Source organism: Melanostigma gelatinosum (genome assembly GCF_949748355.1).
Source record: "Melanostigma gelatinosum genome assembly, chromosome: 21".
NCBI classification, from domain to species: domain Eukaryota; kingdom Metazoa; phylum Chordata; class Actinopteri; order Perciformes; family Zoarcidae; genus Melanostigma; species Melanostigma gelatinosum.
In genome coordinates, this window is record NC_136654.1 from 19736284 (window position 1) to 19749939 (window position 13656).

Here is a 13656-nt window from a genome sequence, read left to right on the forward strand (position 1 = left end):
TGTGTGTATGATCATCTCTAATTCAGGTGTTGATACTACAGATCTCAGTTTGCTGATATTTCTTAGATGGAAGAAACATGACCTGGACAGCTGCTTAACATGAGGGTCAAACGACATGGATGGATCAAAGAAAATCCCAAGATTACGCAGGTTGCAATGGGCAGCAGAGGAGAGTGGACTAATAATCTGCCTGATAATATTCAACTATAAACATGATAAACGTCTTATGGATTGATAAATTAAAGGATATATTTTCTACGGCCTGAAATGACAGTTTAAACCGCGAAAAGTGACATTATGTTGGAAACTTCCCTAATTATAGTCACACGTGATCACTTTGACAGAAGGGAGCGTCGCATGCCGACTCACTTTATCCTTCCGCCAGAAGCATGAAATAACTCGACTATTGCGTTTTCCAAGGCTAGAACAATTACTTCTGAGATCAGTTTTTCATCAGCATCAAAAAAGAATTTTCGAAACACAATGAGCTAATGCTGCGTTGGCCGGTTTTATTTAAACGGCAGACCTATATGGAGTAGGCGGAGGGATATTTGTTCTAAAATCCCAGCCCGCTCTACCTTCTTTTTTCCCTTCGGTGGAGGCCATGATGGGAGCCTGAGAGTTCAGCTGGAGCGAAAGGAGCAAGAAAAGAAGATGATTCCTCGGGACGGAACTGTCAAACCAATCCGTGCAGATGTCTGAGCTTTTTGTATAGTTTAAATACATTCACGGTGGAGCCTGTCACGTTTCTTCAGATGTGTTCTTGGCAATCAGTCGACGACGATGTTGAATCGTTAGGAGGCTCTTGGATCGAAAGAGGAGGCAGCGTTAGCTATTGTCGCTAGCTAGCTAGCTGGCTGCTGCTAGCTTAGCTCGTCAGCTAGCGAGCTAGCTGCGTCCGAGTGACTGTTAATTATCTATAAGATCCTGATTTTCTATTATGATTTTGCTTTGTTTGTCTGATCATTTTCATTCAAGTTAGTTTTTGCTGCAAAACAGCTTCTCTGATTTTTTAGTTAAGAAAAGGATCTTTCGGCCACTCTCCTTGGAAGGAAGTAGACTTTGTGCTAAATAGTTGTTGATAAATCTCTCTGTTTATGAGTAAAAGCCAGATGACAATATTAGAATTGCTGATATACTGGATTTGCACTGATTGTGCAAAAAATAAAAAGGAAGCTAGCAGCAGGGGAGCACATATCAGAGGTATCAACACTTAATAATAATTTACCAGGTGATATCTTTATGATTTGTATTATGTGACTTGATAAAGGAGGGAGACCACACTCACTTGCTTTTGTTTTTGGAAATCTGAATTTCCAATTGTACATTCACACATATTACTCAAGAATTATAAAATATTGCAAAACCATTATCCAACAAGCTTTTTTTGGACTTAAGCTAAGTCTCAAGAATGATATTGTAATGAGCCCAATGAAAACGTGCATGAATAAGTACAACATCACTACATCACACTGTTCTATGTCCTGCTCCCATCTGTGACACACAGCATACAGGGGAAGGGCATAATGTTGCCAAACCATGAAATACGTTTCAGTTTACACAAATTACATTTAATCTGATTGTTTAAATATACAGTACATCACCTGAGGTGTCAATACGTTGTTGTCTACTTACTTGGAAAGTGCTCACATCTACTGGGAAATGACATTAGGGTCTATTCATGATAGATCCTGATTTCAGCTCTCTGTGTGTTATTGTTTTCCTTTAATTTGTCATTTCCCATTATAACTTTGGCTGTCTGATCATTTTCACTCAAGTTCTTTTTTGTTGCAAAACACTTCTCTGATTTGGCAAAACGCTTTCACAAAGTCCACTTACTGGACTTTTAGTCACACCTCTTGGAATGAATCCAGTAATTTGACTTTGTGCGACTGTTTTCTGTTTGTGTTCTGTTTTCTTATAATCAAATAATGACATTACATACTGACCTCCAAATGACAGTGTGTCAAATGTCACTTGTTGTGAACTTATGTGTAACTGCAACTTGTATTCCAGCAACAGGAATAGCTTTCACGGTAATTACTCAGACTATTTAAAGCTAACATTAACACTGGCTGTACAATGTGACTGAAATTATTTGTATTTTCTTCTGGGTGTCGTCATCGTGGGTTTTCCAGGTTCACAGTCTGGCCTTGATAAGTCACTCTGTTTGCGAGTGAAACAAATGACAAATTCCCAGTTAATGATGCACTGGATTTCCCCTGATGGCTCAACAAGTCGAAATAAAAAGGGAGATAGCAGCCTGGCAGCACACATCTGCAGTAAGAATACTCCAGTAGGACGAATAACAAGGTGGGATTTCTTTAAGTGTCTTCATATGTGCATGAGGAAAGTGCTCCCAGCTAAATATGCCATTTGTTTTCTAACACTTTTTCATCTTTGTTCATGCAGAGATCGGTGTACACTGTACAGACAAGCGAAAACATGAAGACTGTGATTCTTGCTCTTCTGCTATTGGTGGTTGTCAGCCAGGGTGAGTTAATGTACAACACAACAAACCTGCAGTGTATTTCGCTACAAGAACGATTTTCTCCTCAAAACCAGACACAAGAATCTGCAGCGGATTACTGTAAATGAATATGATGCATCCAGTGTGTCTGGTTTTAGAGGTTAAGGACAATCTTTTGTGGTTTGGAAAATATAGCGGTACAATGGTTGAACATTATTTTTTCTTTTCTATTTCCAGGTGAAGCCTTGAGGTGTAACTGTGGAGGCACCTCGAGGAGATGTTCAGGGCCTGTTGAGACCTGTTCCGGATTTAATCCAGTCTGTGCCAACATCATCCTTCAAGCTGGACCCCGTAAGTACAGACTGCTCCCTCAGTGTGCTGTTCAGCTAAAAAACAAAGAGGAAAAACAATCCTTATGTGGATCAGTTTAGAGTCGTCTCATAATCCATCCTGTCTTCATTTCATGTTTTCACAGATGTCAGCTATTTCAAGAGTTGCATGAAGGAAAATGACTGCAGGTTCCTGATTAGTTCAAGTGTTGCATCTGGCTCCTGCTGCAGAACTGATCTTTGCAACTGATGAATGGACATTAATCAAGCAACACATCTCCCAGTAGTAGTAATACTCTCATGTGTTTGTACTTTTGCACATTGTCACAATAAAGATCAAGATCATCAGTTGTAACTTTTGTCCTTTTTAAAACATTTTCAAATGGTAATTTTACGGTGGGCAAACGACATGTTCCTGAATTTAAATGTCATTGTTCGAACATATGTATGGCATCCCAAGTTAATCCTTCTCAAAATTTTCAATTTTACTCAAATATAATCAGTGGTGGAAGAAGTACTCAGTTCTTTAACATAAAAGTGACAATACCACAGTAGAAATACTCTGTTAAATCAAATATATACTTAAACTACACATTGTGCAGGATGGCCCATGCCAGAATTATATATAAATGTCCCTGGATTCAAATACATACAACAACAAAAAAGTACACTGCTTAACGTGTTTTTTTAACAGTGAGTTGGCTTCTTGTGGCTCAACTTTCGAGGCCCACTATCCGGCCATTTGATTGGCTGTCAGATTGTATCACATGACGGAAGAAACCAGGAAGTATTTTGGTTACAGAAGGCGGAAGCGTATTTTTTACCGAACCTGAAAGTGTTTTAGTTCTTAGCAGAAAACGTTGTTAACGTGGAGCAACACGGTTATTACTCACTATCCACAGGGCGAAGTGGATATTGTTTTTCATTGTTGGTAAGAACGCCACCGTGTTATTCGTTTCCTTTTAGTATTTTCTCGTGTTAGCTTAGGCTAGCATTGCTAACTCGTCTCATCGCTATGAGCTTTAGCCTCGCAGCTAACTTGCAGTTGTTTTTATCTGGTTATTCGGTCAAAGTTTACACCAGCAGGTTAATCAGCTTGTTTGGAGGTTGTTATTGTAGTCTTCTGAATTAAAATACAGATATATTATCTAGATGTTGCTTATTAAAATACAAATTCTATAATATGGCGAGACAATATACGAAAAGCTCTGTGTGTCGAGGTGACAGGTGACACCGACACTGTCCTAACAAGTGACATATTTCAATTTATATTATGAAATTAAAATGTATGGGGCAGTAACCAACGATTTATTATTTGATTTTCCAAGTGACACCTTCAGACATCATTGCAAAACCCCCCAAATGTACAGTCAACCTATTTTCAGTTTACATGTTAGAAGATGGACCTAATGTTTTGCATTTCTTGCGAAACATCTGGAATGATAAATCAGTCGGCAATTCAATTTCTGTTCGTTTTTCCGTGAACTGATCTTTAAGTTGTACAATATTACATTATTTATTCTAAAATGACAAATGAGCTTCTCCTTGATAAACTGTTTTTCAAACAAAATAACACAAAAAGTATTTAGCAAATTATTAGATTATGAAAATAACTTCCATTATTCTGTTTTGTATCAGGGGTTCTCATAGTTTTCCATGTTTTTATTTATCCAGGTAGACGGGCTTGCTCCACTCCTTCCCATCCGATTCGGTTCTTCCCCGCTGGGAGTTTGGCTTCTGTCCTCGCTCACCATCAGTGCCTGTGTCCCCTGACTCCAGATTCGTCTTTACCCTTGTTGACCTGTAGTTTCAGCCCATCTCGTCCATAACAACCTCTGTCTCTGTCAATGGCTGGGCGCGGTGGCGGATCAACCAGGCCAAATGGAGCCACGGCAGCAAACAAAATCTGCCAATTCAAACTGGTGCTGCTGGGGGAGTCGGCAGTGGGCAAGTCCAGCTTAGTGCTGCGCTTTGTCAAAGGCCAGTTTCATGAATTCCAGGAGAGTACCATTGGAGGTAGGAGACAAAAACACTTTAATGTCCAATACCCAGCCCCCGTGTAGGTGTCGTTCACTGAATACAGCATTGGAGAGCCTTTACTTGCTGCATACATGAACGAGATCTTTCAGGAGGATGTAAATATATACGTGGTCCTAAAACGCTAAATAATTCCTCTGATCTTTATTACTTACCTTCCTCAGCGGCCTTCCTCACTCAGACCGTCTGTCTGGACGACACGACTGTGAAGTTTGAGATCTGGGACACGGCCGGTCAAGAGCGCTACCACAGCCTGGCTCCAATGTACTACCGAGGCGCTCAGGCGGCCATCGTGGTCTATGACATCACCAACACAGTAGGTTTCACATGCAGGGAAACAATGGGGGACGGAGTCTTATTAGCCGGGAGCAACGGGATGAACTCCGATAGGCTGTGGTTTTGTTAAATGTTATATCTTATAGAGCTGTATTGGGTTTGTTTGGAGGCAGACTAGAGTACACTCTCCAATTGTTGGTCTGGTCATTTAAGTCTAAAATTAGACCTGTTGGTGTTCAGACGTGTGGGTGTTTTGACGTCACACACAAGTGTACTGCTATGACCCACCTGGGTTAAATATAGTTGCCATGTGACTACACCGGGCGAGAGCAATGTTAACAAAGTTTCTCACTCTATTAGGATACTTTTGGACGAGCAAAGAACTGGGTGAAGGAGCTGCAAAGACAAGCTAGTCCCAACATCGTGATCGCTCTGGCTGGAAACAAGGCAGACATCGCAAACAAGAGAGCTATAGACCTTCAGGTATGAAGATGCAGAAACATCAATCAATACATTTTACAGCAGAATCATTTCAGATATTCACAGCGTTATCCTATTTATAATTTAATCCAATTGTATTAAACGTGTCAGTGCTGTAAATGTTTTGTATTATCCTTAATATCTAAATTACGTTCTTAGGAGGCACAAACGTACGCTGATGACAACAGTCTACTCTTCATGGAGACATCAGCCAAGACTGCGATGAACGTCAATGAAATTTTCATGGCTATTGGTAAGTGCTTCATGCCGCTGAGTCAAATGCCCCTTTCAACTGCTCCCACAGATGGCAAGACTTAAGTTTACCGCCCACTTATTTCTGCAGCAAAGTTGAATTGCTCACTAGTTTCTAGACAAGAGAACCGACACAGCTTGAAGGTGAACTGAACTGAATAGGGAAAGATTTCCACGTGACCTGATGACTTGTGCACACAAATGAACAACAATATTGTTTCCCATTCATTTTGAAGCACATTTAAGGGGACGTCAGCGATAACACAACTTTGCTTACAGGCAAAAGCGGACTCATGTCCACATTGCTTCATCCAAAAACAAAAGAAACAACAACCAGCTGCCTCACTCAGATTAGATCTAAAAGAGCTGCTTGTTTCTCAGAGATTTTCGGTGAAGCGATCAATAAATGAAAAGGTTGTAAGTGTGGAGCTGAGAGTTTGTTTTTAATGGTAAGCATGGTGAACAAACGGCATTAATGGGAAGGAATCAATTCAGTATTTGTCGACACTAAAATGGCAAAAACACAGCTGCTAGCCCGCTGCTGACACACTTTTTCCCTCAGCGACAAGTGTCAATAAATAGATTAGTGTGACTTTTGTTTTGTATGTTGCAACTCTGAACCCTCTTAAACTTATTCAAACATCTGTGATTCTGTCCCTGCAGCAAAGAAGCTACCGAAGAGCGATCCTCAGGGTGGAGCTGGACAAGCGGGGCGGACCAGGACAGGAGTGGATCTACAAGAAACTGCTCCTCAGAGCCGCAGCAGCCAGTGCTGCGGCGGCGGTGGCGGCGGCGGCAATTAGCAAGTACAAAACAATGAACTTAGTAAGCGAGCCCTGAACATCGTTTTAAGGACGGCATGTAGCTAAAAACCCAGAGAGGCAGGAGAGGGCAGAGCCATTTGCCACCTCTGCACTTAAACTGAGATTACAGATGCGATTATCTGGATCCTCTTTGATTAAAGGAACTTCTTCTTTTTTTTTTTAACAATCATAAGCTAGAGGGAACAACCAAGATCCCTCACTATTCTCTTTCTTTCCCCCGTGTATCTATCTATCTACCTCCCTCCCTGTTCATCTTCAGCCTCTGTCGCCGTTGATTGAATTCTGTCTTAAATGATTTATTTTGTTGGGTGATGCTAAGGTTGTTTCGCCATTTTCCCTATTTGTCTGAGTGTGTCTATGTATGTGTGTGTATGTATGTACACACACATGTACTGTATATTTGCAGTTTACTTTTCTCCTCTTGTCATTTCCCTCTACATTGATCATCATTATGAAAGATACAAATACCCAACTACTAATGCTGAAATTGCAAACGACAGTTACGAGTTACGAGTTATTCTTCAAGGCTTTTGTCTCATTGCGGTTTAGAGAACAGCACTTTGTTGTTGTTGGGGACCTGGACATGACACAGCTATGAGGACAGATCTACTTTGCTTGTTGAAGCAGGTCGTAATTTAATAGGCTACACATCTGAAGATGTTTATGAACTGTGCAACAAATGCAGTTGTTTGCATTCATTGTGTATTGATACCTGTAACACCAGAGAGTTGTTAGCCTTTTTTAAAAGAAATGTTAAAATATCTTGTAAATCAAAAAAAAAAAAAAAAAAAAGTAATAAATAATGTGCAAGAATGATTTAGTTTTGAGTTGTTTTGCAGTGGAATGGTTTGGCATTGCATGATTATTTATGTTTGGGTTAGTGCAGGTGGGGTGAGTACAGCCTCCCTAAATGGGGTTTTTAGATTCGTAAGATCCATCGGCCCAAATACGAGACGTTATTGTTTTTGTGAAAATGCTTTTAATGCAAATTTTAATTTGTACATATTTGGACGTATCATGTTTATTTCATCAAGATTATTTTTATAGATTTATTTTTATGGATTTCCTTACTTTGTTTTTATTACAGCTTGATGATACGCCTGCCTTACTGAACGGTGTTCTCATCAACGTCTGTAAACAGGTGTTGCAATAAGGTGATTCTGGCTCATAGAGGCATTACAAGCTACTTTAATAGGATATATTGTTTTACTAAATTCATGTTTAATTCTATATAAATGTTCTTGTTTTGCGGTAACGACATGTCTCTCCCCGCCTTCTCCTCAAGGCTCGTCTTCAGCTAGATTTGGAACAAAATAAATTTTGTCGGTTGACATATTTATTTTTAGGATTAAAGTACGGATGTGGAGCAAATACATTTGTTTGTCCATAAAGCTATGTTAATTCTATATTCATCTCTTGGTCACAGTTTAGATCCCTAATCATTTTCCTAATAAATGTAAGCATCATATTTTTTGGCCTGGTGTCCACAATGCAGACAGTTTTAAAATGATTAGGCGTCTAAAATGTACTGAAAGACTTGAAACAATCAGCAGAAATGGCGTCAGGAAATATTTCCCACCACTAGATGGCAGCAGACCACTTTAATCTAGATTCACTGGTCACAAATGGATCCTTTTGAATGCATGTGGTCAGTATTTCCGAATTAAAGGAAAACATTTAATTGATATAAAAATAATTGGCAATGATAATGGATCAAAATCATGTTCAGTCAATGTAAATTCGAATGTATGCATATACACACGTGTGTTTGTGAAAGTGGACTGTGTAGGTTGACGATGCAAACAGCCATTACTGGCAAAGTGAGAACAAAGAGGATCAGTATGGTGGTAGTGGTGCGCTCACCTGATTATCCCACAGCTAATGTTGAAGCAGGGTTTCTCTGGGTTAATGCAGCACTTCACTCTGTTGTGATGAACTCTTAAATAGAGCTCTCTTTGAGGTCTTAAGTCTATTAGCTAAAGAAACTGTAGAATAACTTGAATGACATCCGTGCAAAGGAGGTGTTCAGAGTCTGTTAAGGTTTTAGAAAAGTATTTGTTGCAGATGTCTGAGTGTTTGGGAATGCAGAGTATATCAAATAGTGAAAATCCTGTCAACATACGCTCACTCTTGTAAGTTTATTTGGTATTCTTGAAACTGTTTTAGAGAGTTGTTGATTCAACTTAATGCTCATTTTGGAAGCTCTCGTCTTGAGTATTTAGTACAATAAATTCATGGTCACTAATAGTGGAGAGACATGAGCTCTATCACTATTTTAAATGGAGACAGTATCTAAGTTTCCATCCAAATGGAGCACACATTTTAAATGAATTTACAGTATGTCTGCAAAAGATAACGTGTGTTTCCGTCTACTACTGTTTTGTGAATGTTAGAAGTTGGTTGTATTGAGATAAACTTTTGGGAACATAAATGTTCCAGTAGGTTGCCATTAAAACATCGCAGAAGAAGAAAAAACAAAATGATGTAAATTCAAAGAGTGCCAGTTAAACCTCAATTAGTATGATGCTTCATGCTAAAGAAAACTACGACGATGTAAAGATTTTTATTCCCGAAAATGGTGAATTAGTCTATTAGGCTGACAGCCCTATTATTGTGGTTTTGATGGCTCAAACATAACATTAAATCCACTTTTAAATCCATTTGAACACACACACACATATACAAGCGCACACTCGCTTCAGAGACGGGTAGCGTCTCTGCCAAAAGCAGGCTGCTGCTCTGTTCACAGTAAATGATTTCTCATTTGTTGAGCTGTCAATCAAGATGTGTTCTGTCAAAAGAGAAACTCATTTCATACTTGGCCTCTGTGAATCATAATAGTGTGAGCGCTGGACTGAAATTGACTGCGTTCAGTGGAGGAGATTTGCAGACTAAAGGAAATGTGCCCTGAAAAACAGATGCAACCTTTTACGTGTTCACATTATTTGTTGTTTCTTTTTTTCATTCGCGGAAGAACTGAAACAGAACATGAAGCTTTAGCATGTTGCGGTTGTATCAGCAATGGGGATTTACAGCTTCGCTTTAGTACCGTGATGTTATGTGTTTTTTTTATTGCCGTTCAAAATGACAGAAAAACAGTCAAACAATTCCAAAATGCTCACTCTGATGGATTCCTTCTATCTTCCTGGACAGAAAGAAACATCATTAAATACCAAGGGCACAGGGACACGGTATCTGGATTGCATTCTGTGGTTTGAGATTTCCGCTGATAGCAGGCCCAATGTGTAATGTGGTGCAATAATTGTCTCTTATCTAAAATGAACCATCTAACTGTGTTGCCACCGGATAGGATGCTGGTGAGGAAGTGGAACCAGAATAAAGCACAATCAATGATGGAGAGTGATTCTTTTAAATGTCTTGCATTATGTCGCATTGCTGTTTTACTGACACATCGATTACTGATTACTTCAACTCACGCAGTTGAAAACCAATTAGCTTGTTCAGTGGCATTCTGAAGACGGGCCGTATTTTCTTGGTTCTTGATACAAAGGATTGAAATATTAAAGTAAGTGTTTGACATTTTGGGAAATACGCCTGTTCGCTTTCTAAATAAGATCAGCTCTCATATCTGAACGGTAAATAAGCTACGGCCAGCAGGCGGGTAACTTAGCTTAGCTTAGCTTTGCTTAGCCTAGCTTACCATAAAGGCTGGAAATAGGGGGAAAGCCAGCCTGATAACCAGCTCCGAAGTTCTTTAGATTCGTTTTTGTGCATAAATCTTTGTAAAAATCAATCAAATTTGTCACAATTCTTTAGACAAATTTAGGCGAGCGGTTTCCAGTCTTTATGCTAAGCTAACTGGCTGCTAGCTGTCACTTCATGTTTACCATGCAGATATAGAGTGCATGTTTGCACTTCCGGTTCCCTTGTCTAGAATTCAATGGTGTTTTGGGTTAACCCAAATTTTAGGGTTTGTTCTACGACATAAATTACATCAGTAAATCCCCTCGTGTAAATTTAGTGTCATAAAAATTTGGTTGCTAATAAATAGCTAAATAAGACTACAAAACATCATCATGCTGACGAGTTCAGATTTAAAGCCTTGTTGTGTAAACATGTAAGTATAAACGTGTTTGCCATGAAGCTTATTTTCTGCAATAATCCAAAATACAATGTCAAAATCCCATTGACTTTTTGTCGAAGGAACCAGTGCGATGCTAACTTCCAGGGTTGGCCTGTAAAACTACGTCACCCCAACAGTCTTTATGCAACACTTGACTTCCATTAAGACTGAGAGGAAACTATTTTATTTTGAGCAGGTATTAAAAAGTATCAAACCTCACAATCTTCCCAAATGTCATATTTGCATATAGTTATTTTTGTGGGGAGATTTTCCGCCTCACACTCTTCTTAGAGTAACATATACTGTATATATCGGCTATATTGTAGGACTTTGTGATTGAAGTCGATTCAGGATTTCATCTCACGACAAGGTAATACAAAAAAATACACCTACAATGTTTCCATGACTCACCTGGATGTTGAATAGCCTTCAGACTTTGAGAAAGTGACTCACAAAACATTTAGTTTCTAAAGTATTTGAAGGATTCCAGCAGTGAATTCAAGTCGTCTTTCAACCTCTCGTCGTCTTTTCTTTGGAACCTTTTCTTCAAGGACTCATCGTTTTCTGGAGCGTCATATCAATCCAGTGGACTTCATCAACGACTGTGTGCACTCAGCACGTCTTACCCAGAGTGCATTGTGATCTTTCATCATTTTTCACCAACCACTTTTCTGAGAAGCTTTCGTCATCATTCCTTCCTAATTGTTAGATCTGCCTAAAAGTAATTGTGTTGTTTTTTTAAAATGCTACCTCAGACTTTCCCCTCCTCGCTCTGAAAATGTTCACGAATGATGTCGGTTTGGTTGCTCAGTGTCCATCAAACGGGAAGTAAAAACATGTTAAAGGAACTCTGGGAGGGACACATTGCATGTTTGGGTTTGATGACTTCATAGAGGTTTTTCAAGTAAAAGAGAAGGTCAGGCAAAGTAATAAAATAAATAATTACAATCTCAAACAATTTTAATTAATGTCTTTGGAAGTAGTATCATTTAAATGTACATAGGATGTGTAATATTATCAAATCAGTGGGACATTGCACTCTTTTTTCCCCCTAAAATGACAGATGAAGCAACTGTAACAAAGGAAGAGAAATAGTTGACAGCAAAGAATGATACTCCACATCAAGACGGAAGACGTTTGACTTTGAAGAAGGACAGAATCATTTAGAAATGTCCATTTCATTTCCTGTCATTTGTCACGTTGCGAAAGGATTACATTTTTTCTGTCTTCCCTTAAATTTACAGACGGCTTATAAGACTCGATAATGTGATGGACATTCAGAAATCACTTGTGTGGTTTTTAGAAATAAATGACCGAAATGCTACACATGCTTCAATAACATGCGAGTCACACTGAGTCAGACGTTGATTATTGTACTCTTCACCGTGTTCAAAGCTGTGAGCTGCAGTCATTATCTGGCTCACAATGGTACTATATTGTTCTCCTCCACATTCTCGCTCCGTCTTTTTAAAAAATGAACCACTCGTACCCTTCAAAGTGCCATATCAATCAAACTTTGAAGTCGGGGAAACGTGGCCATGGTGACCAGGTTAAACTGAAATGAGCGTCTGGGTTTCTCGGTAATTCTGGGGCCAGAGGAATAAAAATGTCCTTTAATGAAAGCACTCAAGATGATGATGGAGCCGAGCGTTCGCATTAACTTTGATGCTTGATTGGACTCGAGCTTCGTGGAAAGGGAGCAACCAAACAGGCCTAATGCAGCCAACCTTGACAACAGGACTAGCTCTGTGTCTCTCTGCATGTGCGTTGTTTTCGTTTGTATCCACAAACACACGAGACATCGCTTGACGAGCTGCGATATCTTACACCCTTGTCTGTGCTTGTATGCGCATACAAGCACATGTGCACCTTTTATTTTTAGGGTTGCTGCCTTGTGCTGCCGGGGGTCAAGCGTGCCAAAGGACTTCAATGAGAAGGACATAGCTCAAACTCCAAGTATATTTCCAACGAGGATCCATCACCGCCTGGCTGGCAGCTCACCCAGACACGCAGGTCGGCCGAAGCAAATTCAGGCATGTGACCGCGTCACTGTACTCCCGAGTTCATCGGCAGGAATCTGCTTTTGAACATTTGCCAAACATTGCTAATGATACATAGGGGTGGGATTGGGGAGTGATGGCTGGTGATAGGCCTCCCCAGCCCACAAACAGGACACAAAGGTTAAGAGGATTTGACATGTCGGAGTAGTACAACATTTTCCTTTGACCCCCTCGATGCAATTCATCTTACTCCTAGTGGCTCTTGGTTGTGGTTTTTAATAGATTTCAGGATACGCAATAGCATTGTTCCAAGGTTGTAAAAATACTAGTAGGTGTTTTACAAAGACTTTAAGGGAGGTCATGCAAAAATGTACAAAGAGTAAATAATTTTTCCAGGGTTCTAGTCCTTACCTCCAGGAAAACAAACCAGGCATATTTTAAAAGGGTGTTTATAGTTTAACGCTCAGTCTGTTGTTTGTTGACCTCTGTGGCTCTGGAGGGAGAGAGAAAATAACCCTGATGGTGGCCGTAGAGACTACAAATTCATACCACAAAGCCGACCTTATACAAACTGGAGGTGATGCGGTTGCAATCCAGTTGCATTATGGGAAGTGTAGGAAAAGAAATTCAGGATATCTTGGCCTCTGCTTTCATTTGGACTCTTCTTTTTTTAAATCTCTTCTAAATCAACTCTTGTTGTAGTAATTGTTTTGGTAGTGCAACGCTTAATCACTGGAGTACCCCTTTAACGTCTGCTCTGTTTTTAGCCCAAAGGCAGATTGATTTATATTAGTTTATCATATCGATATTTTTGCTAGTGGTGTATAGTGCAGTCACAAATTTAAGGAATATTTTTAAAAATGTTTTATTTATGTTATTCGTTGATGTTTTTTGAATAGCCAAC

At 39.6% G+C, this 13656-nt stretch overlaps 1 protein-coding gene and 1 long non-coding RNA gene across 5 annotated transcripts; both read left to right on the forward strand.

Moving 5' to 3' along the window:
• The first annotated feature begins 606 nt into the window (after nt 1–606).
• On the forward strand, nt 607–3140 carry LOC306794777. Its single transcript, XR_013772939.1, has 4 exons — nt 607–2313; nt 2413–2494; nt 2708–2821; nt 2946–3140. It is a non-coding gene; the product is annotated as an uncharacterized lncRNA (long non-coding RNA).
• Nucleotides 3141–3595: 455 nt separating this feature from the next.
• On the forward strand, nt 3596–7484 carry LOC306795059 (ras-related protein Rab-5C-like). 4 transcript variants are annotated; one of them, XM_079293398.1, is made up of 7 exons: nt 3596–3730; nt 4474–4815; nt 5001–5152; nt 5473–5595; nt 5752–5845; nt 6508–6669; nt 7218–7484. In XM_079293398.1, the coding sequence occupies exons 2-6, from the start codon at nt 4647–4649 to the stop codon at nt 6645–6647; spliced, it is 678 nt and encodes a 225-aa protein (XP_079149524.1). In that variant the 5' UTR covers nt 3596–3730; nt 4474–4646; the 3' UTR covers nt 6648–6669; nt 7218–7484. The 4 variants fall into 4 exon arrangements, with proteins under 4 accessions (XP_079149524.1, XP_079149525.1, XP_079149526.1 ...); XM_079293399.1 differs by having other exon boundaries at nt 6508–6650; XM_079293400.1 differs by having other exon boundaries at nt 6508–6646.
• Nucleotides 7485–13656: the final 6172 nt, after the last annotated feature.